Source organism: Artibeus jamaicensis, unplaced genomic scaffold (genome assembly GCF_021234435.1).
Source record: "Artibeus jamaicensis isolate MK-2021 breed Jamaican fruit bat unplaced genomic scaffold, CSHL_Jam_final scaffold_754, whole genome shotgun sequence".
NCBI classification, from domain to species: domain Eukaryota; kingdom Metazoa; phylum Chordata; class Mammalia; order Chiroptera; family Phyllostomidae; genus Artibeus; species Artibeus jamaicensis.
Window position 1 is genome coordinate 5,108,068 of NW_026522054.1, and position 26,448 is coordinate 5,134,515.

The 26,448-nt window shown below is 43.7% G+C and overlaps 1 protein-coding gene across 4 annotated transcripts in view; it reads right to left on the reverse strand.

The window, feature by feature from the left end:
* Nucleotides 1–26,448, reverse strand: part of SDCCAG8 (SHH signaling and ciliogenesis regulator SDCCAG8) — a 224,234-nt gene that overhangs the window by 171,990 nt on the left and 25,796 nt on the right. For all 4 annotated transcript variants that reach the window (XM_053659543.1, XM_053659544.1, XM_053659546.1 and 1 more), the window contains exons 7-10: nt 24,918–24,982; nt 19,828–20,016; nt 10,910–11,048; nt 4,780–4,932 (exon numbers count right to left, since the gene is read on the reverse strand). In XM_053659543.1, the coding sequence (XP_053515518.1) occupies nt 4,780–4,932; nt 10,910–11,048; nt 19,828–20,016; nt 24,918–24,982 (546 nt within the window). The remainder of the gene's footprint in view (nt 1–4,779; nt 4,933–10,909; nt 11,049–19,827; nt 20,017–24,917; nt 24,983–26,448) is intronic.

Below are 26,448 nucleotides of genomic sequence, written 5' to 3' on the forward strand. Positions count from 1 at the left end.
AATTCTGCCATAGTGCACTGCTGTGGGTGTAGATTTAGTTTTACAACTAAACTCAGGAATAAAACTTTGTGATAAAATCAGGATTGCCTTTGAAATATACAACTGATGCTAACACATGTGAAAATAATGAGCCCTGTGGCTATTTTCTAATTTAGATAGTAGTTGCAATAACTTTTCTGGGGAGAGTGGAGAATTGCCTGTTTGACTTACACTTGTTTGTATGTCCTTATCATCAAAAAGCTGGCTACAAATCTAATTTGTACATAAAATCACTTTTGCTACAAACCATCCTTATGCACATTAAAATCGGAACCTAAGGTTAAAGGTCAAAAGGGGTTAAATGAAACAAATCAAATATACTAATTTAATTCCCTTAAGATACAAATTCAAGTTCATGAATATCTATGTTATGGATGTGTCATTAAAGCCTTTCTGGAATTCTACAGCAGCAACGAACTTTAATTGCCAGCTACTGAAAACTATACACTACTCATGCAGAGACATATCTTATGGGAAACATACTAGCGTTGCGTGGTTTCTGGAGTAACTATTCGGCGTGCTCATTGTAAATGCCGCGTCAGTTTCTGTTGTAAGGCTGGCAACAAGTCACACTCCTTTGACTGCCCTCTGCCAGCCGTCACCTCTCCCCTGCCCATTACCTGCCTGCTCCCTCCCGCCGCCCACTTCCCGAGGCCTCCCCTCCCGTCGTCTTGCCTTCTCTTCCCCACGCCCGCCATCTGGAAGTCAGCATTACCCTGCGGGGGCTCCTCACACACATCTGTTGCAGAGACAGCAGTGCCACGGACAGCTGCCACACTGCTGGGTGTCCAGGCCAGTGACATCAGGTAAGTCCTTTACACTTTGACAGGGGCAAGCAGGAGACAAGGACACCCAGGTTGGGAGAGCTTGACAGCAATTTCTACCCCGAAGCTGCCCCCCTCACGCTGGCCGTGGAAAAAGTGGTTCTCCCTGTACGAGGCACAAGAACTAGGGATTCCAGCAGAGGGCTGTTATCCAGCGGACCAAGTGAGACAATGCATGCAGGGGGCACTCGGTGAAGAGATGATGGATGACTGACTGAAACAACAGACCCGAGGGGCTCGGCGCAACCAAGGACCATTGAGGAAGACCACAAGTGAACTCAGAGCAAGCACCTTTCGTGGGGGAATGACTCAAAACCTGTCCAGGTGGAAGACATCGGCTTGCCTAGAGCTTGCCACGCAAATGAAATTGTTTTTAAAAAGGAGAAAGAAAGAAAAATAATAATAAAAGGAAAGAGAGAAAAATCTAAAAATCTTGCAAGCAAGCCTTCCTTTTTGCTAAGAAAGCAGGGCGTTTGCTCTAGCACTAACTCCAGAATGCTTACAACATTATGATTAATTGGCCCGTCTCCTGATTCCATTAACTTCCTGCGCTAGGCAGTATGATATGCATTCTCTCTTAATCCCCTCGGAGACAGAATTATATTGGATTAATTTTTGATTGAAAAAAATGAGATTCAGTAAATTAAGTAATTTGCCCAAGCTAATAAATAAAAAGTAAAGCCGAGCTTTCTATTCAAATCTGTCCGCTTTTCCTCACACGAGGATCTGAGGAATCTGTCTAACAAGACTACTTCTCTCCCCTCTGGAGTAAGAGTGACGACCGCCGCAAGCTGAGAGTTATTAAATGTCCCCTCTAAGTCAGGTATTATATTAGGCGCTTTCAAAACAGGACCTTATTTAATCCAATCAATTCCTCGAGCAGATGAACTCCATTATTGGCTCTGTTGTCATTTGGAGAGGTCCACCGAATTCTTCAAGGTCACAGGAAGGTCAGTTCAGATTCCACCCCAAAGCCCTTTACTCCAAAGCCACTTTCTGCCCTTGGCTGGGACAGCTGGCACCCCGTCCGGCCCTTCATTCAGGCACCTGCATTTAGGGCCGGGCCTTGAGGTCAAATGACAGCCACGACTTCGTGGGGGCAAAACAGATGACTCAGACTCAGAAATACATCGCCCTTCACCTTTAGCCACGAAACAACTGTCAGTACAGAAAGGAGTCCCTGTTCCCTGTGACAGCACCTGGGACACTCACTGCCTGGTGCACTTCGGCCTTTGTCCCTTCTTAGCAGGAATTCTCAAGAGATATTTTTATACAATACAACTACCCTGCAAGGTTAAGGTTTCCTCTAAACAGCCCAGAAAGAAAACCCTCCTAGGTGGGAACCACAGCTGGGCTTCAGAATTGACACTCTTCTCTCTCACACACGCTGACACTGGGTTCCCGATCCACCTCCCTCCTTGCTTTACTCACGAGGCCCCTATTCCTTCCCATACCTGCTCGTCTAACTCCTCCCTAGTCTTTGAAGCTCAGCTGAGAGGCCGCCTTCTCCACGCAGCCTTTCGTCATCTCTTACAGGCAGGGATCCATTCTGATCATCTGAACCCTCGGCACTTAATTCGTGCCTCTGATATGACACTCAGTCATTCAACAAAAATGCACGGAGCAGATTTTACATGAGAGGAACGCCCCAAGCTACGAGGATGTTGAGAGACCACACACTCAAGGGACTCCTAGCAAATTAGGGGAGACACCATTGGACAAGAACCGGCAATAAACTGCGTTATGGGAGCCCACGAGAGAGGCCCCCGGTCCATCTCAGGGAGGCTGTGAGCGAAGATGGGGTCACGAAGAACTTTGGAGGGCCCATCGGCGAGGGGAGAGGAAGCTTCCTCTAGGCAGGGTGCAAAGCACAGGCAAAATCCTGGACCAAAAATGCGCCCGTGCATGCCTGAGAAAGTACCAGTGGATCAGGATGGCGGCAATGAAGACAGGGGAAGGGGGGTGAGACTGGCAAGCCAAAGAAGGAAAGAAAGAGGTAGAATCGTTATGCTACACTAAACAACCCTAAATGTCAGCCAAGGGGCTGCAGGGGGACATGAAAGAACCATGAAGCACGAGGCAAGAGCCTGACCTAGTGGGATGTTTCTTCTAAAAAGATCATCCTGGCTGTGGGGTGGAGAACAGCTGGGGAGGAGGCCAAGCTGGAAGGAAGGGCAGGGCTCGGGCTATGGAACCACGGGAGGGTGGGCCTCAGAGACAGGCAACCTAATTCCTGGGGGCCCAAGTTTCCAGAACTCGGTGACTCAATGATACGTAGGGTTAGGGAGGGGGAGGAGACAGGTGGCAGCAAGACTCGGGAGCTGGGAAGCCGGGTGAATGGTGGCTCCACTGGCGGGGAAGGGAAGGGAAGGAGGCGGGCTCGGGAGCTCGCCAGAGAGCTGAAGATTTAGAAGTCAGCGCCACATATACCTGGAATTAAAGCCACAGTGGTGCTAAAAGGAGCTGAATCAATAGCGCCTGCGAAGTCCTGGATGCCTTTCCTAGCTTCTCTCCAACTGTCACTTTCACTGTGTCAAAGACACTCGATGCTCAGAGCAACCGAAAAGGCACATAGCATCATTCTCTCAAATCAGGAGTATAGACTCCAAGAAAACAAGAAAGAAAAGCTTTCCAGGAGAATAAGAATGAAAAAATATTCACCAAAACAGCACGAGAAGGTCTTCAGAGCAGCGCTAACTTCCTTGTCGTAGGCACCGATGCTGAAATGTCATGGCTGAAGGGCACCCGGAGGTAGGACAATAAAGACATGTCTTTGAGGACAAATCCTTACAGAAACAGGGCTATGAAGGGGAAGAGCAAGGAGGGGTGTGGAATTCCTCGGGTGGCTTCCACACCTGGCTACAGTTGGGCTCACCGGCCAACTGTAAATAACACTGACCCCGATCTTCCCCTCAGCTATTTCCACGCAGTGGGTTTGGAGCGTTGGCTGGGCCACGGGGGCTCTAGAATCCCTGTGAAGCCAAGATTGAGAACCACGAGATGAGAAGCAAGAACGTTTCTCCCAATAGGGGAGAGAAGGTGGAGAGTCATCTTCCTGGGTAAGAAAGAGGCTAAGGTGAAGGACATTTTAAAGTTTGGAGGGGGGGGTGCTGGACTAAGAGTGAGGCCCCTAAGGTGGCGGAAGAGAAGGGGACCCAGAGGAAAGGGAAGGATCAGGACCAAGCCTCTCCCACCCCAACAGGGTTGGGATGGGGGTGAAATTTTACTTCAAGGCAGAGGTGAGGGGAAGATACATAGGTGAGGCAGTTACCACCTAATAGCTTCTGTTTTCTTTGTTAGAAGCTATTCTCTGCTGAGAATGAGGGGAAAGTGGTCCAGGGGAGAACCTGAGGATGAATAACCGTGACCTGAAACAGTCCTGGGAAACAGGTCCAAGACGCCGTGTCTTCCCACCTGGACGTACTGGAGTTACCTGCTGCCTCATCCCCACCCATTTACTCTGGTTCTCCCGCCAGCCTATCACAGAATGAGTTTTATGAACAACAAATGGCATCGTGACGCTGCCTAATTGGAAGCCATTCAGTGGCTTTCTACCAGTTTCTGGATAAAACTCCAAGTCCTTCCCATGGACGCTAAGGCCACGCGTGACTTGGCCCCTCCCGCTTCACCAACTGCATGTCCCCCTAGCGTGTCTCTCCCTTCCGGTGCTCCAGCCACCTGGGCCTTCAGGTGGATTATGGGAACCAGATGGATTAATTCAATTTGCAGAGGTCAGAGACTCTAATTCATGAATAAACACATGGAAAATAGAAACACTTTGTGAACTCTAAGTTATGTTAAAAAACGTGACTTTTAAAATACAAAGTTCAGTGTGGGCTCGCAGCCCCAGAACCATCAGGACACGCGCAGCCCCAAGCCCTTCTCCCAAGACATGGCCCACGAGCGGAAGGGGTACCTGGGCCCTCGCGTCCTCCCTCTCGGCCGTGCGCTCCTCCTGCATGGCCGCCCTCTCTGAGGCCCTTTTCTCCTGCTGGGCTGCCAGCTCCTTCCCGAGTCGCTCCGTCTGCCTCTCCAGCTCGTGCTTCAGCTGCTCGGTCTGGACTAAAGCCTGCCGGGCAGAGTCAGCGGGGGCTCAGAAGTCAGAAAAATAAGGGGGAAATGAGACAACGAAGCCTCACTTTTATTTAAAATGGTTAAAATGCAGTATCAAGTCTGAAAGGCAATTCAAACATTTTACATTATTCAATACTGTTTACTGATATAACATACATTCATTCTCATATTTCATTTTCATAACTAAGGTCCCATTAACTTATACACTAACAAAATTCAGGTAGTGGGCCGTGATGAGGGCCGCTGATGAGTAAGAATTCCGAAAAGGGGATCCAAAAACTAAAGTGTTCTAGGACTTTCAAGTATATGTCACATTTACACGACTTGAAATATGGTTCTATCCAATTCAACTGACTTTCCATTTGCTCGTGATCAGAGTTATTTGAATACTTTAAATAATAAACAGATAAGGATTTTTAAATGAGGTGTCAAATTTATCATTACACAGAAGCTTCTGTTTTTAATGTTATTTAATAATCAGATTTCTTTATAAATAAAACTTCGTTCACTCCCCTCACACACATAACTATAATAAAAATTAGGAGTAATCAAAAGTTAAGACTCAAAACAGCATTTACCACTTAGTTTTATAACAGGAAACTGTCATCTTCCATTTCTAGTAATTTAAAAATCCATAACTGACCATTAGTCTAAATTTCCCACTGCAATCTCAGAAGTAAAAAATCTATAATTTCCTCTTGCCTATACTCATAACATGTCTATATATAATAGCCACTAATAAATGATGACTTCCAAAATCCCAATTTAAAAAATCCCAATAGAATGAGGTTGCTTCTCAGAGCAAAGCCGAGTCCCTCCGAGGTGTGTCGGGGTCATTCCGGCGGCTCGCACACAGCGCATTCACCTCGCCTGTCCTGTTTCCCCTGAAGGAAGAAGTGCAGATGCTCCGTGACACAGGTACTGCGTGATTTCGGGTCTCACAGTCGCGTCCGCTGTTCACGGACACGGCAGCCATCTCTGTGGGCAGGGACTGTGAGCCGTGGGCAGGCACGGACGGCCCTGCTTCCCGCTGGTGAAAGGTACCGTGCGAACAGACGATGCCCATCCGGGCTGAGTGGGCTCTCCTCGTCTGCAAAGGACTCAACCACAGTTTCTTTCGAACTCTTTCGGAAAGTTTCTGTGCTCCTGGAAAAGGTGTTTACGTATCAGCTACTAAACACCTGGTGCCCGTAGGGAACTAGTCCCAGGGCCAATTCGAGTTGAGAATGTTTTTAAAAGAAAAGTTAAAATGAGATTTGAGGACAAATGAAAAGTGTAATTTCTAAAATGTAAGCCCCTGGAGTGTATAATATTTAGAGACTTTTGTGCTTCAGAGTACAATTGCTCTTGTGAAAAATACTTTATATGAACATAATAAAAGTGTCCATAACTTTTGCTTATATAATGAATACCAGTATAATGAATACTGGTATGAAAGAATAAAATTACTATTGAGTGTAAATCAACATATCCGATCCGAAGATTTTTTAATTGAACAAAAACTCAGCAATCGACATCCTTCAGTGTAGACAGCAGAAAGGACGCTGCAAATGGAACTAAAGATCAGGCTAACGTGAGAGCAACCAGCCCCTTCAAAAAATTCCCTCAGTTCAGGGAAGAGTAAATGGTCCTGATGAAATAAGAGGCCTGATGCCAAGATAGGATGATATAAAGCACAAGGTATACAGCAAGACGTTGTAAATGACTTTAAAAAAATCATCGTGGAGCCTTGGCTTTGAGGTTGGCCTTCTCTGTGGTGGGACTTATTAGGACTAGCCAGCAGTAATGACACACCAAATTATGACATCAGATTAAAAACTGTTTTTTGGTGTGTGACCAGTGATTCCATATTATGATATAGCATTTACTTTTATTCATTTTGATTTTAATATAGATGCTTGGTCACAATGAAGAAAATACCAGTGCTTAATAATGCTGGGAAATAAAAAAGTGATTTTGTAACAGGGTGCAGCCAAGGGGGGGCCCCAAATAGGGGTTTGGAATGGGGTCCAGGACTCAAGGTGTCCAGGAAATATTATAAAAAATATATATGATGTCCTCACCCCCACCAGTCTGAGCTGGGAGATGGGACACATGGAGCAGGGCCATTCAGAGCTGTGTTGTACAGCAACAGCTTTGTAGCTAACCTCTGGCATGGGCATTTAACATATCTATAGCCTTTAACTGGTTTCATAGATGTGTTAAATAGCTGTGGCTTTGAGCCAGGGGGATGGAAGTGACTTCTATCCAAGATGTAACTGGGAGGCAACCACCCCTGGTTACGGCGCCTGTGTGAGAGCTTGGAGATGACTGGCTCCACACCATGGGGCCACGCCTGCCCAGACCCACTATGGCAGCCCAGTAAAGCTGGGAGGGTGTGGGAGTGCTGGCAGGTGTAACTGATTGTGGGAGGAGTCGGAAATGGGGCTGCAGAGGAAGACTGGCGCTGGGATTTAAACCCAGGCGCGGCAGCCACACCTGGGGCAGAACTATGTGGTTTTGTCAGAGTGGGGGCCCCGCAGCTTTGGGGTGCTCCCTTTTGCCATGTGGCTCAGGAAGTAGGAAAATCTTTGCCTGGAAGAAAAGGGGTGAAAGGACTCTTGCTGGTGGGCCATGAGAAGGTGCCACATGGCTTTGGATTAACTGGAGATCCTGGCGGTGACACAGCTGACGGTGCCGGGAGCCTGAGTCACGGACTTCTACTTCTTTTCCTGAGATAAGGTACCAGGGACTGGGCGGAGGGAGAAGGAAGGGCTGTGTGCATTTGTGGGTATTAAAAAAAAAACCTTATAGTGTTTTAATGAAGACATTAAGCCACTAATCTAAGTCTGTATAGCTTTTAAATAAATAATTCTTTTCCTTTTCACAAATCTCCCCATTGAGAGATGTCTTTCCTCTGGCAGCAGGAATAGCAAACCTAGTGGGGGGGGGGGACCCTGGAGAAAAACGTGGTTCCTTCTGGTAATAGTATATCATACATCCACCCTCTCATCTATTCTGTAACAATTTGATCTTACCATGGATATCACTCACTAGAAAGATTTGGTCCTACTGAATAAATACACACCATTTCTATTAAAGCTTTCTCTTTTTAACTCCTGGGTTCCCACTCCTAGTTTCCAGAACCCCATTTGGTTCAGTATGCCCTAATTATATTCACCTATCCATTTACTAAAGCCGTAACCAAATTCCCACAGGCTGGGTCACCAAATGGTCAAAAATGATGGACTGATAGGTGACCAAGGGGGACCAAGTGATTTCCGGCCCGCGGCTCCCATTTCTCCCGGCAGTTGCCCAGGTGGGGGCTCCTCCCGCCCCACCCTACCCCCCCCCCCGCCCGCACCCAGCACAACCCTGGAAAGGGTGGAAATGGCTGTAGGTCATGAGAAGCTAAGAAACTAGACTTTCTCCCCACCCAGCAGACTCAGTCCTTGAGGGACCTTTTCCCTGCCGGGAAATTTCTTTATCTGTGGTCATTTCGTGTGGTCATTCTTGATATTCCCAGTGCTGGCTTCTTTAAACCAAAGAATATGCATTACTATCTTAATAGGGCCAGAGCATTTTCTGAGAGAAATTTATATCTAGTCAACTCAATTTTTAAAATAGGAAACCTATTATAAAACACAGAAATGCCCTTCCCCACTACCAGGGTCAGGGCCCCAGAAATCCTTGCGATAGACTTCATAATTAAGCATGCTTTTCACACTTACGAATGTAAGCTTTAAGACATATGAAAATGTCATTAATTTCAGGAAATAAAGCCCACAGAAATAAAAATGGTTACCAACATGTTTTAAGCATTTAACTTGTGAATAGCACGAATGATTGATATTTAGTTTATAAATTCTTGCTTACCAGAAACCTATCAACCAGTCTCTTCCTTATCCCTCACTTTCGAGATATTTATCATTTATCTTTATTTTCTGGTAGATAATGTACATATCAAGGAACATTATTATCTATGCTTGTTACTGCAATCAAATATTCAGTATTTTTAACAAAAATTCAGGGTTCTCATGCCTGCCTTTCTGATTCTGTTGTAATCCAGGAAAAAGAATAATTTAGATCCTGGAAAAGAAGAAAAGGCTTTGGGGCATTTATTCAACCTACTGGGTTGGTATTTTTGAAAAAAATTCTTTTAGTGGAAGATTATCTCATTTATATATGCTGATGGTAACTTCCTGCTGGAGGGAACAATTTCCCTCCGGAAAAGAAGCCTTCAGGTCTACAGCCCAGTTAATCACCTTTTCCTCTTAGAACTTAACAAAGGTGTCACTGATAAATCTCTAGCTCTTCCCCCTCATTTATGTTCAGGTTAATTTTTTCCTCCTAAAGTTATCTCCCTTACAATGACTTACAATTTTCAAAGAAAAACAAAAGCATTTCTCGAGCACTTACTATGTGCCAGATGCTTTACTAAAGGGCACATACAGAATTTATTTAACTCCCTCACTAAATTTTACCTGGTTCTTACCATTCAGTTAAAGAAACTAAGGCTTTGAGACATTAAGTAACTTGTTTATAATAAAAAACCTAGAAAGTGGATGAGTAAAAATTTGACCCAAAGTAGTTTTACAATGAAATATATAGGCATGGGATTATTATTTTCTAGTTTATACATTTATTCTTATAAATTTCTCAGGTGTTTTCACTGCCACTATAAATGTAAATATATAATAAAAAAGAATTCCTTCTACTTGCATGCAATTTGCAAAAGTGAACACTAGATGGCGGAAATGTCAAGGAACTAACTATAAGGACAAAGTATTGTATAGCTCACTGATAAAGTGGTTGGTTTTAAAATTAAAATATGTACATATCTCAGTTTTTACTCCCAGAAAGCAAAACTACTAGTGTATTTTAACATACCTTAGAGATAAAACTAGTAGGCTTGCCCTGAATCTTGTAAAGTATTTAGAAATCATCCTTGCATTATTACTAATTTAAAAAATGCTATAGATTCCATAATAGCCTCTCTAGTTCTTAACCATTACTTTTTTAAAAACTACTAACTGCAAAAATTCATAGTGAAAGCTAATAATTTACTTTAATTCAACACACACCTATAACGCAATTTTTACCTAAATGACCAAGTGAACAATGACACAGTGACAGCTGTCAGAGACCTGACTTCCAAGGTCGTCTGGTGGAGACAGACAAGGAAACACGGGTCACACACAGTGTCAGCAGGAGCACAGGAGGAAGAGACCTGTCCAAACAAGAAGAGGCCGAGGAACATGGCTACCTGGGCTGAGCCTCACAGGTTTGAACAGACATTCCACAGATGAACACAGGGCGGAAAGGCAGAGCACAGGTCCCAGGGAAAGAGTGTCATGAGAGGTCAGGGTAGAAGAGCTGGGGTTAGGCTGCACCGGGGCAGGCCCAGATGGCCATACTAAGGAGTCTGTCTCATCTTGTCTGGGGACAGCAATCCCCTACATTACTCTGAGTTCCCAGCACACCGACCAGCCGCTGAGGTTAACCACTCTCGTCACCGTTCCCAGTACACACGTCTGACCTAGTGCTCAGGGGCCCCGACTCCTAGCTAAGGGTGCTTCAAAGGCACATGTATTACCACCTGTGGCATATTTGGGTGTGTGCTCAGCATTTCCTGTGTGCAGAGAAAAAAACATTTGCCTTTAGCCACACATGAACATACACATAGGGGTGTTAAGATTTTAACTGCATTACAAATTATCAGCAAATAAAAAGATTAAGCATGCAAACCTCTCAAAGTACTTCGCCTCATGGTACAATGTTCGCTGAATAGAGCTATAATAAGAGTGTTGGCAAAGGAATAAGAACTCTCCAAATAGCAAATTGTGTTTCATTTAGCAAAGTCAGCATTAACAGATTGGTCTGCACTTTGTGTGTTTGGAAGGAAGCGTTTAGTTATAGGAGAATAAGTAAAGAAATAGTCGGGGGAGGGGGAGAGCAATCACGGCCTGCCTTTCCTTAGTTACTGGACTTGCCTTGGTTTTCTCAAAGTTGGCCTCCTCGGTCATTTGCACAGCTTGCTTCACCTGCTCGTAGGCTCTGGCTTCCCTCTGCTGCACATCTGCCAGGCTGCCCCTTACGGAAGCCAGCGCGCACATTAGGTCGTCTCTTTCTCTGTCGGCACAGAAAGAACATTCAAAACCAGAAAGGGCCGCACGATCATGTGGTCCTAAGTCAGGGAGGGAAAAGCATGAGACTTAGTAGAAGAGCTGGGGCGGGCCAGCTCGGCACACACACACACACACACACACACACACACACACACACACACGTCTCCGCACACCCAGAGAAAGACCCTCTGTCCTTCCTTGGTGAGCAGCCAGCAGGGCGGCCAAGAAAGCTGTGAGCATTCATGGCGAGGAGGCATCCGTGGGGACAATGACCGACTGTGGGTAGGACTGACACACTGAGGGAGGCAGATGAAAGGCCAGCAAAGAGGAAATTTGTTTAAAAATAAAAGGGGGAGGGCTGAAGCAGGAAAAAAGCAACAGGGTAGGGAAGCTGGGGGCCGTACCCCAAAGTAGAGTGAAACATATTAAGAAGCAAGACTAAGATTTTGTTTATACTGCAAATTCTCCTCTCATTTATTGGAACAAATATATGTCCTTCCTCTTCATCTTCTTCCTCAGCCCTCTTTTTCACTCTTCTCTTCCACCTGCTTACAAACACATTTCTTCTTTCCATGGATAGAATGGTTGATCCCTCAAATGCTCCGCTTACCCATATAATACTCATAAGGTAACAAAATCTCATCCCACTGGGTCCCATCGATGCCCACAGAGTTCTCTGAAGTGCCCTGAACTGAAGTATTTCTCAGGGAGAGAAGTGAACCGAATGCCAAAATGCTTTGGCATGTAGAATAGTAAGGATCCATTCTCATGGGTTAAATCAACCCCACAGAAAAGATTATAAAATATTGGCAATTTATTCGCCAGATAAAAAATGACCAGTAGATCCAAGAGAAAGTGAGGTGGGAAACTTTCTACACACACAAAGTTTTTTGTTTTCTTTTAAACACTATAAGTTGGGCTGTGATGTGTGTTTTGTAGAAGAGCTCAAGTTCAAACTGTGGTTTCAAGTGCAGCTGAAGTAACTGCTCGCAGTTTCCGTTTCATTGCCAAGTTCTAAACGATCGAGAAAGAGCCAACTGTGATTTTCTTTTTAATTTAGCAAACTTGGAGTCATAATTTAAAAGATTATAAACTCCAAGCCTGAGTTGCTTTCAGAATTAACCAGTGACTCCATTAGAAAAGGTCTCTAACAGATAAAATGATTTAAACTATTTGTGGTATTTGGAAAGCAGCCATATTTTAAGAAATATGTAATACGGAACAAAAGTGCAATTATTAGCAGTTTCATAAAGGCTCTTTTTGTTAAAAAGACAATAGATTGCTGCAAATTTCTTAAAATTCATGGGAACATGGTGACCTTCATCTCAAATCTTGATATGTTTGTTTTAAATTAAAAATATAATTTATTATTATTTTTTGGTGTAAAGGAAATGAAAAAATGGAGTTACTTCCTTTTAAAAAACATAATCCAACACAATAATTATGGGAAAAAATAGAAGGGTCAAAGCAAATTATTTTGGTTATGTAAATAAGAAGTTAAATGCAAACAAAACTGAATTTGTATTTAGTTACATTTTTAAATGAGCTCTAACATAAACAGAGATTAGCTTCATTGAGAACATGAAATCCAACAAGAGCCTATAATTCTAGAACAAAAGAAAAAGTCGCTCTTAAGGACAGTGCGGACACCTGCTGAAAACCAGTTATGATTCAAAGCCACCCCCATCTGTTCCTGATACTGTATCAACATCAAAGCCGAGATTCCAGGTAAAAAGAATCAACAAAAAAGCTCACTGCTAATAAGTATCACAACAAGATAGAAATCTAACAGATTGTGTCTTCTGTTGAATACATTCAACCCTTTTTCTGTGTATCCTTGAGGGCTCTGCACACTATATCAGGAGTGTCCATCCCTTTGGCGTCTCCCAGCCACACCGGAAGAAGAGTTGTCTTGGACCACACATTTAACACAAACATGAATGAAAACTGATGAGCAAAAAAAAAAAAAGGTTTTAAGTAAATGTACAATTTTGTGTTGGGCCGCATTCATAGCCATGCTAGGCCGCAGGTGGCCTGCGGGCTGTGGGTTAGAGACCCCTGCTGGATGCTCAATGAAATAAACCACCAAAGAAGGAACGGATGAATGGAGACTGTATGCAGGGCATCAAGAGAGGGGAGCCCAGCTGGTGTGTGAGCCCGAGCCGTGTGTCTCAGTGGGTTGGGTGTCGTCCTGTAAACTGAAAAGGCCGGCCAGCTAGAGTTCAGGGCGGGGCACATGCCTGGGTTGCAGGTTTGGTCCCCAGTTGGGGCACATACGGAAGGCGGTCAATTGATGATTCTCTTTTACATTGACATTTCCTTCCCTCTCTTTCTCCCTCCCTGCCCCTCTCTCTAAAATCAAAAAATCAAAATGAAATTAAAAAAGAGATGACGAAATAAAACTCCCAGTTTTGATTTTTTTATGATCTAAATTTAAAAAGTCACCAGACTATTTGGAATTGGAAACTAAAGAGTTTAGTAGCTCTGGCTCAAAAACTTTTTCAGAACAGCAACTCACCAACTTCAGCCGATTGAACCACGGAAAATCATCAAAGATAAACCCCCAAACACCGACGTCTTGTTCAGCTCATCATTCAACAGTGACGCCATACAAACCACGGACCGACACACATGGTTTTCCTTGAGAGAAGCATACTCCCTGCTTTACAATAGCCATCGGGAGAGACGCTAAACTATACACACACTTGTGGGCGTAGGTAGCCATTCCGGCAATTTCGGGTCATCCACTCAGTCACTACATTTTGGGTTTTGTCTTTACTGTGTTTTCCTTAGTTTCAGCTCAGTCAGTCCATATGCCAAACAGCAAACACAAACAAACAAACAAACAAAAAACATGAACCCAGCTCTGGACTTGGCAGCCCGGTTCTCAGCACAGGCCTTGCTCCCTGGCCCGTCCCTGTGTTCACCGGGCTGTCACCTCCTTGCTTTGCTCCCACTTTTCAGCCCCAACGACTACTCACTGTCTGCCGCTGACTCACTGACCACTCACAGCCCACACCGGCCACGCGGGGCCACCACCCGGTCAGCTGCGGTCCCCCAGATCTGCCAGGCCCCAGGGCCAGGCCTGTGTGGCCTCTCACTGTGGGGACTTGTACAAATACATGTGCTGTGACAGTGTCAGAGGGAGAGGAGAGTTCTGCAAATCACCCTCTTCTGGGGCAGAAGTCGTGTGAGTGCTTAGAAATGCCATGCGGATGTTTGGATACATGTGACCACGCATTTTCTGGAGCACAGTGAGCACGCAGGCATCGTCCCTGCGCAGGTCCTGGGTTTGGATGCAAGAGCAGCTGAGGGCGAGGTAAGCAGCGTGGGTGTGAGCTCTGGGTGCACTGATGAGCACGTGGTATTTAAGGGACTTGGTGGAACGATCAGGGCAACCAGGAGTGAGAGGGTTGTGGACAGTCTTGGCCAAGTTCAAAATAAGGAAAAGAGAGGCTTGTCTGGTATACATGTGTGAGCTTCACCCTGAAACATGGAGTGCCTCAGAAATGTCTTTAATTCCTACGTTAATCCACAGTTTTTACCAGCTGTAAGCATTCTTAAGTCTCATTAATAAGTTATTATCACTGTTTTTAAAAAGAAAGTCTAGAAGGCCAACTTCAACATTTCCTTGTTCCTCATTTCTGGGAAGTTCGGGCCATGGTCTTTCCAAGCCAAGTGTACTGAACATTGCCAGTGATCCACCCTCAAATTGCAAGCTGGACAAAAGTCCCAGGACAGTAGGGCACTACTCATTTCTTCTTTCTGAAAAGTGAAACTTCTCCAAGGCACTAGGAGCTTCAGAAAGAAATGTAATGCAAAGCAGTTCTGCCGTGATGACATTCAAGGTTGTTTGGATCATAAAGCAAGAGAAAGAGATGACTGTTGCTCCCACCTACCTCATGGAATAATAAGGCCCATGAGGAATTCACATCAACTTTTCAAATATATCCAATGTCATCAGCAGTGGTTAAGTACACACTCCAAGTAGTCCCTAATGTCCTACCAAAATGGCACAAACACGCAGGCAGCCCGGTCTCCACATCCTGCCTCGTCACCCCCTTTTCGAGTGCCCGAGTCCTTCCTGTGTCAAACATGCAATTTGCTGCAGGCTTAACAGATCCGCATGGGAGCCCAAAGGGCTGTCACGGGAGCACATTTCCAACAGAGGCTGGGAAGTTCTTTTGATTCATCATATTTTTGCAATGTCGTGTGCAAGTCAGGCAGGAAACACCATGATACAGCTCATTGAAGGGTCATACTTCCAATTGTGCAGGAAGCCAGAAATCCCAACCCAGAAAGTGCTGGCTGCTCTTCAAAGTCAGCACGATACTCTGTAGTCAGCGTTCCACATTAATAAGCTAAAGAAGCCGGACACCAGCTCGGGCCGAGGGAACCGTGTCTGCGAAGATTTTCCCTGACCGTACAGGCAGAAACCTCCCCTGTGTTCTGTTAAACTAGAGCCCAAGGCCTTGATTCGCTGACCAAGCAGAAAACCGAACCCAGGAGGCTGACGTTTGTTTTAAGAGGCTGAGAGCTGAAATTTAAAACCAGAGACAAAGGGCTGTATAACTGAGAAGGAATCTAACTTCTGTGTGACTGCCAGGCTTGGAATCAATGTAAACATTGTTGCTTCCTTTTAAAACATTTTTCTCATGATCTGCAGAGACAATATAAAAGGCTATATAATAGGGGAAAAAGGGGGGTTTTGTTGCTATTGTTGGTTTTGCTACTTAATTTTAAACTCTGTTTTTCTCCGTGTAACTCTAAATATCCTTTGTGATTTAATGTTTTCATTATATTCTCTTTGTAACACTGATGACCAACTTGGTTGAAGCCCTTTTTGACCTATATCTTCCATTTCAATGCCCGCTTCAATGTTTCCAGTGACAGTCACGGTTACATGCTGCGGGCTGGTCCTTTCTCGTGTCTTTCTACGAGTCTGTATGAACCTGGAGGAAATACATAGTGTGGTTGTGTGTGGTCTTTTAGAAAATACAAATGGCTTCGTGCCAGGTGTGTCTTTCTCATTGTTTTATTTTCTCCTCACAAAAATATATTTTGGAACTTAATTCTATTTTAGTATACATATAGATCTATTTCTTTTCTTCTTTTTTTTTTTACTGTGCATACATTTCAGTTTCTCTAAACCACAGTCTAGTTACCCTCCTTTGCAGGATATTTATGTAGACTGTTCGCACCTAAAACAAAAACCTCTTGTTTTCCGCTATGGTCAGTTTCTGAACTCACAACAATTCTGACACCAAATGTGTGGTTTCCCGCACCTGGCAATTCCCTCATGCTTGGCGGACACTGACTCAAGTCTGACACTAACTGCCTGAAGTTAGCAAAGACCCTGCTGGTTAAAGCTAAGTAAGTCCCCCATGACTGCGTGCTCTTTAGATGCCATTGGCAAGTCCCAGGATGTCATCCGTATCTCTGACAAACTGTCCATTCATTGGGGGTTCTCACAACCCCTTCATCGGGTTCAAGGGTTTGCTGGGACAGCTCTCGGAACACAGAAAAGCGCTTTACTTGCTCTTCCCTGTTCATTATAAAGGATGCGACTCTGGAGCAGTCAAGTGGAAGAGATGCGTTGGACCAGCAGTGCGGGAAGGGCCTGGAACGCATGCGCCCTTGCTGCGCATGCGCCCCCACCCCAGCTCTCAGCATCTCCACGTGTTCACCAGCCAAGAAGCTGTCCAAGCCCCTATGCGGGGTTTTTACGCAGGGTCCATAGGCACGACTGATTCCGTCATTGCCCATAGGTAGTTAACTCAATCTCCAGCCTCCTCTCCTCCCCAAAGGCTGGAGAGTGAGGCCGAAAGGTCTAATCCCATAATCATATGGTTGCCCCCTGCCCCCCGCAACCAGACCCCCATGCCTAATGGGTTTCCAAAAGTCCTCTCATGAACATAGACTCGAGTAGGCTTAAAAGGGGCTTGTTAAGAAAAAAGATGTTCCTTTCACCTTTATGCTCTGGCGCTGTATCACGAGCAGGGGGGGAAGAAATAGTACCACAAAAGATGCTCGTATGATTCTTTTCATTTATGAAATTACAGGGGTTTTAGAAGCTCTGTCTATGCCAGAAATGGCACATGAAGCCCAAATATATATTTCTTATATCACAATATCACAGCACTGTTAAAAATAATGCTGCAAAAACCATTCCCTATAAAGGACCCATATGACCATACATAAGTTCTCCAGGGTGAGTTTTTGAAACGTGTCACGCACAATTTACATATCAATGAATAGTGTTCGATTATCCTCCAAAGAAGTGCCAATTCACAGTTCCACCAGCAGGGTATGAAAATACTCACAAAATCATGTGACTGTCAGTCTGCTTTAACTTTCACAGGTTGGACGGCTTGGTTTTATTAAAGAATGTATTTCCTTGAATGATAGCAGAATGAACATCTTCCTGTGTTCTGACAGCTCCCTCTTTCATTGTTCAGTGATTGCCATTCAACTTTGCAACTGGGCAGTTTGTCTCTTTTTATTTCAAAGGAAATTCTTTACATATCATACCAATTTTTTATTATATAAGATGAAAATATTTTCCCAGTCTTTTCATTTAATTTGCAATATTGTATCATAAGAAGGTTTTTTAAATGGAGTCAGATGTATCATTTTTATTTCCCCTATGACTTCTGCTCATCATGTCATGCTCAAAACTTTAGCCCAAAGCTCTAAAGATATTTTCTATATTTTCTTCTAATACTTCTATAGTCAAAATTATATCTGGGTCTTTACACCATCTTGAACTTATTTTTGTGAGGTGTGGTTCTATTCTTTTAATATAAAAGGTTTGTAAAGTGGGGGTAAGAACATTTATCTCCTAAATGCTTTGCCACGAGTAAGACAGATATATTTTTCAACTGCCTGGCACCCTGTGGTGTATAATAAATGCTAACTGCATGTTAGTTAGATCTAAAAATATATTTAATAAATGTTACAGTTATATTGAATCTATATGAATAATTTAATAGTATAGTTAATAATTAATGTAATATTCAACCAAAACAGGACCGTCAGCACTGGTCATAAAAACGACCAGTCAGTCCACACTGGTGAAGTTCGGTTTCTATATAGTGACCAGCAGGTTAGTCTTATGCAGACCCCACGGCTTCCAGACAGTGTGGCTGCTCGTGGAGTGTGGGAGGGGTCGGGGGGATGTAATGTTCACAGCAGGGACTGTTTTAAGCACATCTATCAGTATTCTCTCAGTGACCCTATTACTTAGGTACTTTTATCTCCATTTCCAAAGTGGGAAATTGAGACAAAACTGGTTAAGTAACTTCTGTGAGGCCACACAGTAAGATAGCAGGAGAACCAGAATATGAATGTAGGCTGAGTCTCCGCAGCTACACCCTAGGCACAGGCTGGGCTGGCTCAGCAAGTCCCTACGGGGTGGTAGGTACCACACCTCCAAACGACAGAACACTCCAGACTCCAGAGGGAAAGCACTTTGGTCCATGGTCAAAATGCAGAGCAAATCCGGCCTGACTTTAGCGGCCGCAGTCTTTCACATTCCCCAGGCCAGCTCCAACGGGAGGGCATCCGACTGTGAAGCCCTAAGTGCCAAGTGTCTTGTCGAGGGAACCACTGACATTTACTGAGTGCCCACCACACTCTGCTAGAAGCCAGGCACATGGCAATGAACGAGACCTGGTGGCCGCCTCCCAGGAGACAGGATGTGTTGTAAGATCTTAGAAGAAAGGAATCCATGACAGCTGAGAAACAAGGGGGGCAAGGCTGGTGGGAGAACACTCTCGGAGGGAGTGACGCTGGGCTACGTGGAGAGCCCAGGCAGAGAGAGAGAGAGAGAGAGAGAGAGAGAGGTGACCGGGAGCACAGAGAACGCAGGGGTGGGAGAACACGTGCTATACATCATCACTGGGTAACACAGTGAGTAACACTTCTCAACCTCCCTGGAAAAACAGGACAGAAATAGGTGTACACAGGGAACTGCAGTATTTCAGACAAAAATTTTTTTCTATTCTCATCCAAGGATTTTGTCAATGCTTTCAGAGAGAAAGGAAGGGAGAGAAAGAAAGACAGGATGGGAGAGAGAGAGAAAAACTTCAATATGAGAGAGAAACATTGATCCACTGCCTTTTCACATATGCCCCAACAGGGGATCGAACCCTTGACCTAGGCACGTGCCCTGACAGGGACTCAAACCTGTAACCTTTTGGTGTGCAGAACAATGCCTCAACCAACTGAGCCCCACTGCCCAGGGCAATGAAAACTTTGATTACATAAAAGCTCATCTGTAACTTGCCCTTAATCAGTCCTGGAATATTAATGAACACAGGAGCACAGTGGGACTCTCTTCTGATGAACTAATAATATCCTTCGCCACAGGTATGTGATAAAGACACAAAAATAATTCACTCTACCTATACCACAGCAGGGAAGTCCAAGACTGGGCAAAAAAATCAAAAGAATTCTTCTCAGACTCAGTTTAGATAAGAATAGTGCTGGATGTGCAATTATAGAGTCCCAGAAAGGAACAGAATTAGAAAGACTATCTACTTCTATTTTCTTGCTTCAAGACGAGAATGAAACCAAGAGATAGAAAATTCCTTGCCCAAAGTGACATGACACCCCTAGTTGGCAGAGCTGATCTGTTTTCAAGAAAGTGACATGAAGGGACCTTTATAAATCCTTTTTACTCGAAGTGTCCCATTCAGCACGCGTGACTTAGCCTGGGGTGAAGGAATGCCAGGCCCCTTTAAGGAAAATCCCCCATGTGGCCGAAGACTGTGCGCACTCACTTGGTCAGTCTCTCGATGGTCTGCACGCGGGCGTCGCCGTGGGTGTGGGAGAGCACAGCCTCGTGCTGGGCGCACTTCAAACAGAGACCGCCGACGCGGTTGGCAACGTTCGCAGCAAGGAGGGACTCTTTGTGCTTCAGTCGCTCTTTGAGGTCTTCACAGTTTTTCTGATACTCAGCTAAGTCTTTCCTAAAAAGAAGGGGAAAAGTTCCAGTAAGTGGCCAGGTATCGTCAGAGTGACGGCTACTACCATTAGTCATGGGTGTTAGCCTCGTGGCGTGCTTTACATACGGTACCTTAGTAAGTCTTACCCCGGCCCGGAACTCTACGTGGATTAGGTCAGTGAGGGTTATTCTAATTGATGCTTTGAATAAAATGAAACAAACATATTAACTAATTCGTCCAAGTTTTACAAGTAGTCTGCCTGGGATACTGGCTCTCTGTTCGCAGGATCCTGGGTCTTGTATTTGACCCACAAAAGAAAAACTACAAATGAAACTTCTAAGTAGTTTCATTTAATAATGGGCTGGGGTGACCACAGAACACCCTGGATCTGGGGGGAAATACCCGGTCTCCGGTGTTTAACCTCTTCAAATGTATAAAGAGTACCTTAAAGGATCACATAAAAGGCATGGATCCTGTCATTGTCCATTTTTCTTCAAGACGAAAAACATGAAAAAAATTATCGAACCACCAAGTTCTACAAAGAGCTGCTTTGAAAGAGAGTGGGCTACGGGAAGAAGTTATATCAAACCTGCCAGTCTTAAGATTCCATAACTAGCAGATATGCACTGGAAATATGCAGCTTGCTTAAAAAAGGGGGCTGGGGGTGGGGCTGCGAAATTGTGGGGGGCTGTTTGTTTGTTTTTACTTTATGGGATACTCCTTGAAGATGTTTTTCTCCAAGTTTTGGTCGCGTCAACTTGAGCAATTGCGCTTCCTTGCACAGACACCCCTTTCCTATGGTACAAAGAGAAACTTCCTAGCTCTAAAGGAGAATGCTGCCCTTGAGTTCTTGGACTACTGAAGGCAGGCACTTGATCGCTGGCTCTGTCTACTCTCTGTTGTCAGTGTCTAGTATATTCAGGGACCTATAAGCTATCCCAGCTTACTCACTGTCCCAGAGGAGAAGCCAATGATTATGACATCTGGCCATCACACTCGACCTCAACTATGGGGTCAGGGGACGTTTCTGGCAACCTGGGGGAAGGTCCACAGGTGAACTAAGGATTAAAAAAGCTAATCTCATGAGAGTCGGAAGTTGAAAAAAAAGGGAACTGTTTTACTTCCAGCCAGGATGGAGGTATAGGAGGAAACATTGTGCCTCCTTCCACAACCAAGTTTAAGGACAACAAAGTTTTAGTACCAAAAATGCAACCAAAACAGACAGAAAATTAAACTGTGTGGGAGTCCAACAACAACAAACCATTCGTCCAGACCAGTGTGAGGGGCGGAGCCATCAGCAGAGTGGGGGTGGGCCAGGACCCAGGCGCACAGGCGGCTGTGGGCGGATCCCAGGCATGGGGTTGCGACAGGCAGACCCAGTGAGGGTGCAAGGCGGTTGGCTGACCATGGTCACACATTCGAGCGCAGATAAACTGGTGAAAAAGTCAGCAGTGAGAGACTGCGCAGGCCCCAGCTGCGGGAAGCAGCAGAGGGGATCGCCATTGTCCCTCTCTGCCTCGGCCCCCACATACAGCGTCACAACCCAGCGACCTGGGTGGCCCCGCCCTGGTGAACAACTAAGGCTCCGCTTCTCATACATAACAGGTGCGAACAGATCAAAACATGGCTCAAGAAAAACTCAGAGCCCCAGAGCCCATAAATCTAAGTGACCAAGAAACAGCCAAACTTTCAGATGCACAGTTCAAAACACTGGTGATCAGGATGCTCACAGAACTGGTTGATTTTAGTCACAAATTAGAGGGACAAATGAAGGCTAAACTAATTGAAATGAAGGGAAATGCCCAGGAAACCAATAGTGATGGAAAGGAAACTGGGACTCAAATCAAGGGAATGGACCAGAAGGAAGAAAAAACTGACCACAAAGAAAAGTATGAAGAAACAAGAATTCAAAAAAAATGAGGAGAGGCTTAGGAACCTTCAGGACACCTTTAAACGTTCCAACATCTGAACTATAGGGGTACCAGAGGGGGAAGAGGAAAAGTGACAAGTGGAAAACTTATTTGAACAAATAATAAAGGAGAACTTCCCCAATCTGGCAAAGGAAATGGACTTCCAGGAAATCCAGGAAGCTCAGAGAGTCCCAAAGAAGTTGGATCCAAGAGGAAATACACCAAGGCACATCATAATTACATTAGCCAAGATTAAAATGAGAGAATCCTAGAAGCAGCAAGAGCTAAGGGGACAGTCACCTACAAAGGAGTTCCCATCAGACCGTGAGCTCAAAAGAGACCTTACAGGCAAGAAGGGGCTGGAAAGAGGTATTCCAAGTCATGAAATCCAAAGGCCTACATCCAAGATTGCTCTATCCAGCAAAGCTTTCATTTAGAATAGAAGGGCAGATAAGGTGCTTCTCAGATAAGGTCAAGTTCAAGGAGTTCATCATCACCAAGCCCTTATTCTATGAAATGTTAAAGGTACTTATCTAAGAAGAAGAAGATAAAAAAGATGAACAGTGAAAGGACAGCAAATTCACAGTTACTAACAACCACACCTAAAACAAAAGCAAAGTAAGAGGACAGCTAGACCAGGAGCAGAACCATAGAAATGAAGATCACATGGAGGGTTAGCAACAGGGGAGTGGGAGAAGGAGAAGGGGGGAGAAGGTACAGAAAATAAGTAGCATAGACAGTAGATAGAAAATAGATAGGGGGGAGGGCAATAATAGTATGGGAAATATAGAATCTAAAGGACTTGAGACACGTGGACTGAAGGGGGTGATGATGGGGGAGGGGTGTGCAGGGTGGAGGGGAATGAAGGGGGGGAATAGAACAACTGTAATGGCATAATCAAGAGAATATATTTTTAAAAAAAAAAAAAAAGGAACTGTTTTGCCCTATTCCCAAGATAATATCTCTGACATAATAAGATTTCTTTTCAAGTATTACAAAGAAAAAGTCTGACTTTCAAAGGCTTTATTTTAAAAAACTTGGGAAGCATATTCCAAAGTAAAATACTCCCTGACTATTTCTATCAGGTCCAAGTTGAAAACACTCAAGTAGCTCTGATTATTTGTAATGGCAAATAATAATAATAAAGAAATAATTACCATAAAGTGAGAGGTTCTGAGAGTAGCAATTTTATATCTTTCTTTAAGAAAAAGGCCTCTTTCGTTAGTCTTAAATTATACCAAAACAAAATAAAGAAACAGAAAGATGTAGGGAACAAAGTCTCGTTCAACGTAATGTAATTAAAGATGGCATATATAAATTCTGACTGAGAAAAAACAAATCAGAGTACCATTAACATAATGAGTTAGAAACATGTAATTTTAAAGACTAAAGAATCAAAACACAATCTGTATCAAAATATAACACAGTAAATAATAAGGAAGCAAAAATTAGACAATTTCCTAAATATTAGGTTGCTATATGGAAAAGTAAAAATTTCTCTGTAAGTCTTCAAATGAATGTGGACAAAGTATGATAAGAGCGTATTAAAATCAGTGAACGACAGCACATGTGGTGAATGCCCCTGTGTTCTGGTTCTTAGTATTACTCTAGCGACATCTCTAGACACATACTTGTTGAAGACTTCAAATTTTGTTTCAAATCAGACTACCAAAGTAAAGTAATCATTAAAAGCATTTTAATAAATAAAATAAAATTATCAAAGTAAATTTATTATGAGTATTTTAAAGGTCATTTCATTTGAAAATATTTCATTACTATTGTTTAAAATAAACTTTAACATAGAAAAAATAATTCCTTGTATCTTTTTGTATAAAAAAATAACTTTCTAGCTCCAAAAGGAGAACATTGCATTTCAATTCTTGGACAATGAATACATAATAAATCACTAATGGTTAATCTATAATATATAGCTTTTATTGGAATTTTTAAAACATATGAAAAGCACGTGAAAACTCATTATGTATACACAAACTCACCATGTATACAAAAATACTTAAATTATTATATTACTGTTGCACCTTTAACATTAAATGAAGAAAAATCAATAAAGAAAAAAACTCTTACATGTAATTTGAAAACTAGAGTGCTTCATTTCACTATTTATTTTTTCTAAATATATTTTATTGATTATGACATTACAGTTGTCCTATTTCCCCCCTTCGTTCCCCTCCACCCTGCACCCCCCATTCCCACCATTACCCCCCCTTTAGTTTATGACCATGTGTCTCAAGTCCTTTAGATTCTATATTTCCCATGCTATTCTTGCCCCCCCATCTATTTTCTACCTACCGTCTATGCTACTTATTTTCTGTATCTTCTCCCCCCTTCTCCTCCTCCCACTCCCCTGTTGCTAACCCTCCATGTGATCTTCATTTCCATGGTTCACTCCTGATCTAGCTGTCCTCTTAGTTTGCTTTTGTTTTAGTTGTGGTTGTTAATAACTGTGAGTTTGCTGTCCTTTCATGGTTCATATTATTTTCACTATTTATTTTAAAAGCTTAATTTCTTTATTCTTATTTCTGTCAGGAAACACAAATATTTTACAGTTAATGAGAAATAAAACTTGTAATTTAGTTCACAGTTATTTGAAATAACATTTGGAAAGGGATCTCACAATTTGATGCCTCCTTGTTCTTTAATAATAAGAGCATATGTATTATATTGTAAACAAAATGTCATCAAATAATTCTTATATAGACTAAAACTAGGAGTTCAGCAAACATTCAAATATACAGGGGAGCAGCATAACTAATGCCCCCTTTTTATCATGAAATCTTTTATTACAAAATCATAAGCATGTGATTCTTTAACATGACAATATCACACCCAAGCACACCACAGGACACTTTGGGTGAACTGTTCAAATTATAACCACAAATCATTATACCCATGTTATTACCGTGATGACCCCTGAGCAGGCCTTACTTTCGCCAGACCCATATTTTAAGATCATTGTGCCTTTGCTATGATTTTATATAAGTGGTAATACTTCACCTCAAAATCCTCACTTGTGATTCCAGGATTTCACACTTTTCTTCATAAGTAAGTTTCAGCCTCTCCTTTAGAAAAGGAAAAAAAAAATTACATTTCTTCTATGTCCTGTGTTTTATAAGCAAACTTTAATGATTAGTATGAAACTCAATATTTTCCCAGAAGAAAAAATAACGTGCGCTCTCAGGAGCTACTTCCTCTCGTCCTCGTAAAGCTTTCTGTATTTACTGAGTGAAATCCTGCACAAACTACTGAGTCAAAAAATGGCAATTACAGAGAAAAAGTTCTGTTCAAACTTGCATAAATCAGGCCGTTCTTTAAAAACTGTGATGCCAGGAAAAACAGACTATAACCAACAAGGTTAACGAGGACAAAGATCCAACCCCACCGGGGCCCCCTACTGTGACTGCTATACATTTGAAGCATAATAAACATACATACAATATGCATATATGACACAATGGAACGAATAACAAAAGGAAAGCTGTAAAACATGGACGACAGACCAAGCTCTCTACAGGCCCCTGCGCTTGCCATTCTCTCATTCAACAAGTACTTACCGGGTATCTAAGATGGAGACACCTCCAACTTCACGGAACTAGATTCTAGCAAGGCGCGGAAAGACAGACGAACTCTATAAATTCATTTATATAGAATTTATGATAGCAAGGTGTGCAGAAGGCAAAGTTATTTGTCACTCAGTCAAAGGGAAGTAGAGAAAACTCCGTGGAGGAGGCGCTGAGACGTAAAGCATCATTTCCGACGGAGCGAAAGGCGCTGAAGAGGAGACTTCCGCCAAGATGGAGGTGTAGGTGGAACCACCTTGCTTCCGTGCACAACCAAATCTAAGAACAACTATTTTTAACAACAAAAAACACAACCAAGCCACACAGAACACTGACAATATGGAGTCCAAAGACAACGAAATGCTCAGCTAAACCGGTAAGAGGAGTGAAGCCAGCAGCGGAGCAGGTTGGCAAAAAAAAAATTCCCGAACGGGTGGTGCGCAAGCAGCTGAAAGCGCAGATCGCGGGCTAGCTACGGGAGCGCACAGGGGAGAGGGGCGGCGAGCTGTCTGCGGTCGGTCGCGCATCTGCGTGCAGGTAAACCAGTGAAGAGGGGAGCCAGCGCGGCGCAGCAGGCTCGCACAATTCCGATCAGATAAACAGGCCTGGGGCGAATGGTGTGACTGGACGGACTGGGCTAGCGGAGAGGACCGCCATTGCTCCCTCTCTGACCACGCCCCCACACACAGCATCACAAACCAGCGACCTGGGTCACCCCATCCTGGTAAACAACTAAGGCTTCGCTCCACTTACTTAACGGCGCGAACAGACCAAAAATGGCTCAAGAACAACTCAGAGCCCCAGAACCGATCGATCTAAGCGATGAAGAAATAGCCAATCTTTCAGATGCACAGTTCAAAACACTGGTGATCAGGATCCTTACAGAACTGGTTGATTTTAGTCACAAATTAGAGAAACATATGGAGGCTAAACTAATTGAAATGAATGGTAATACAAAGGAAACCAAT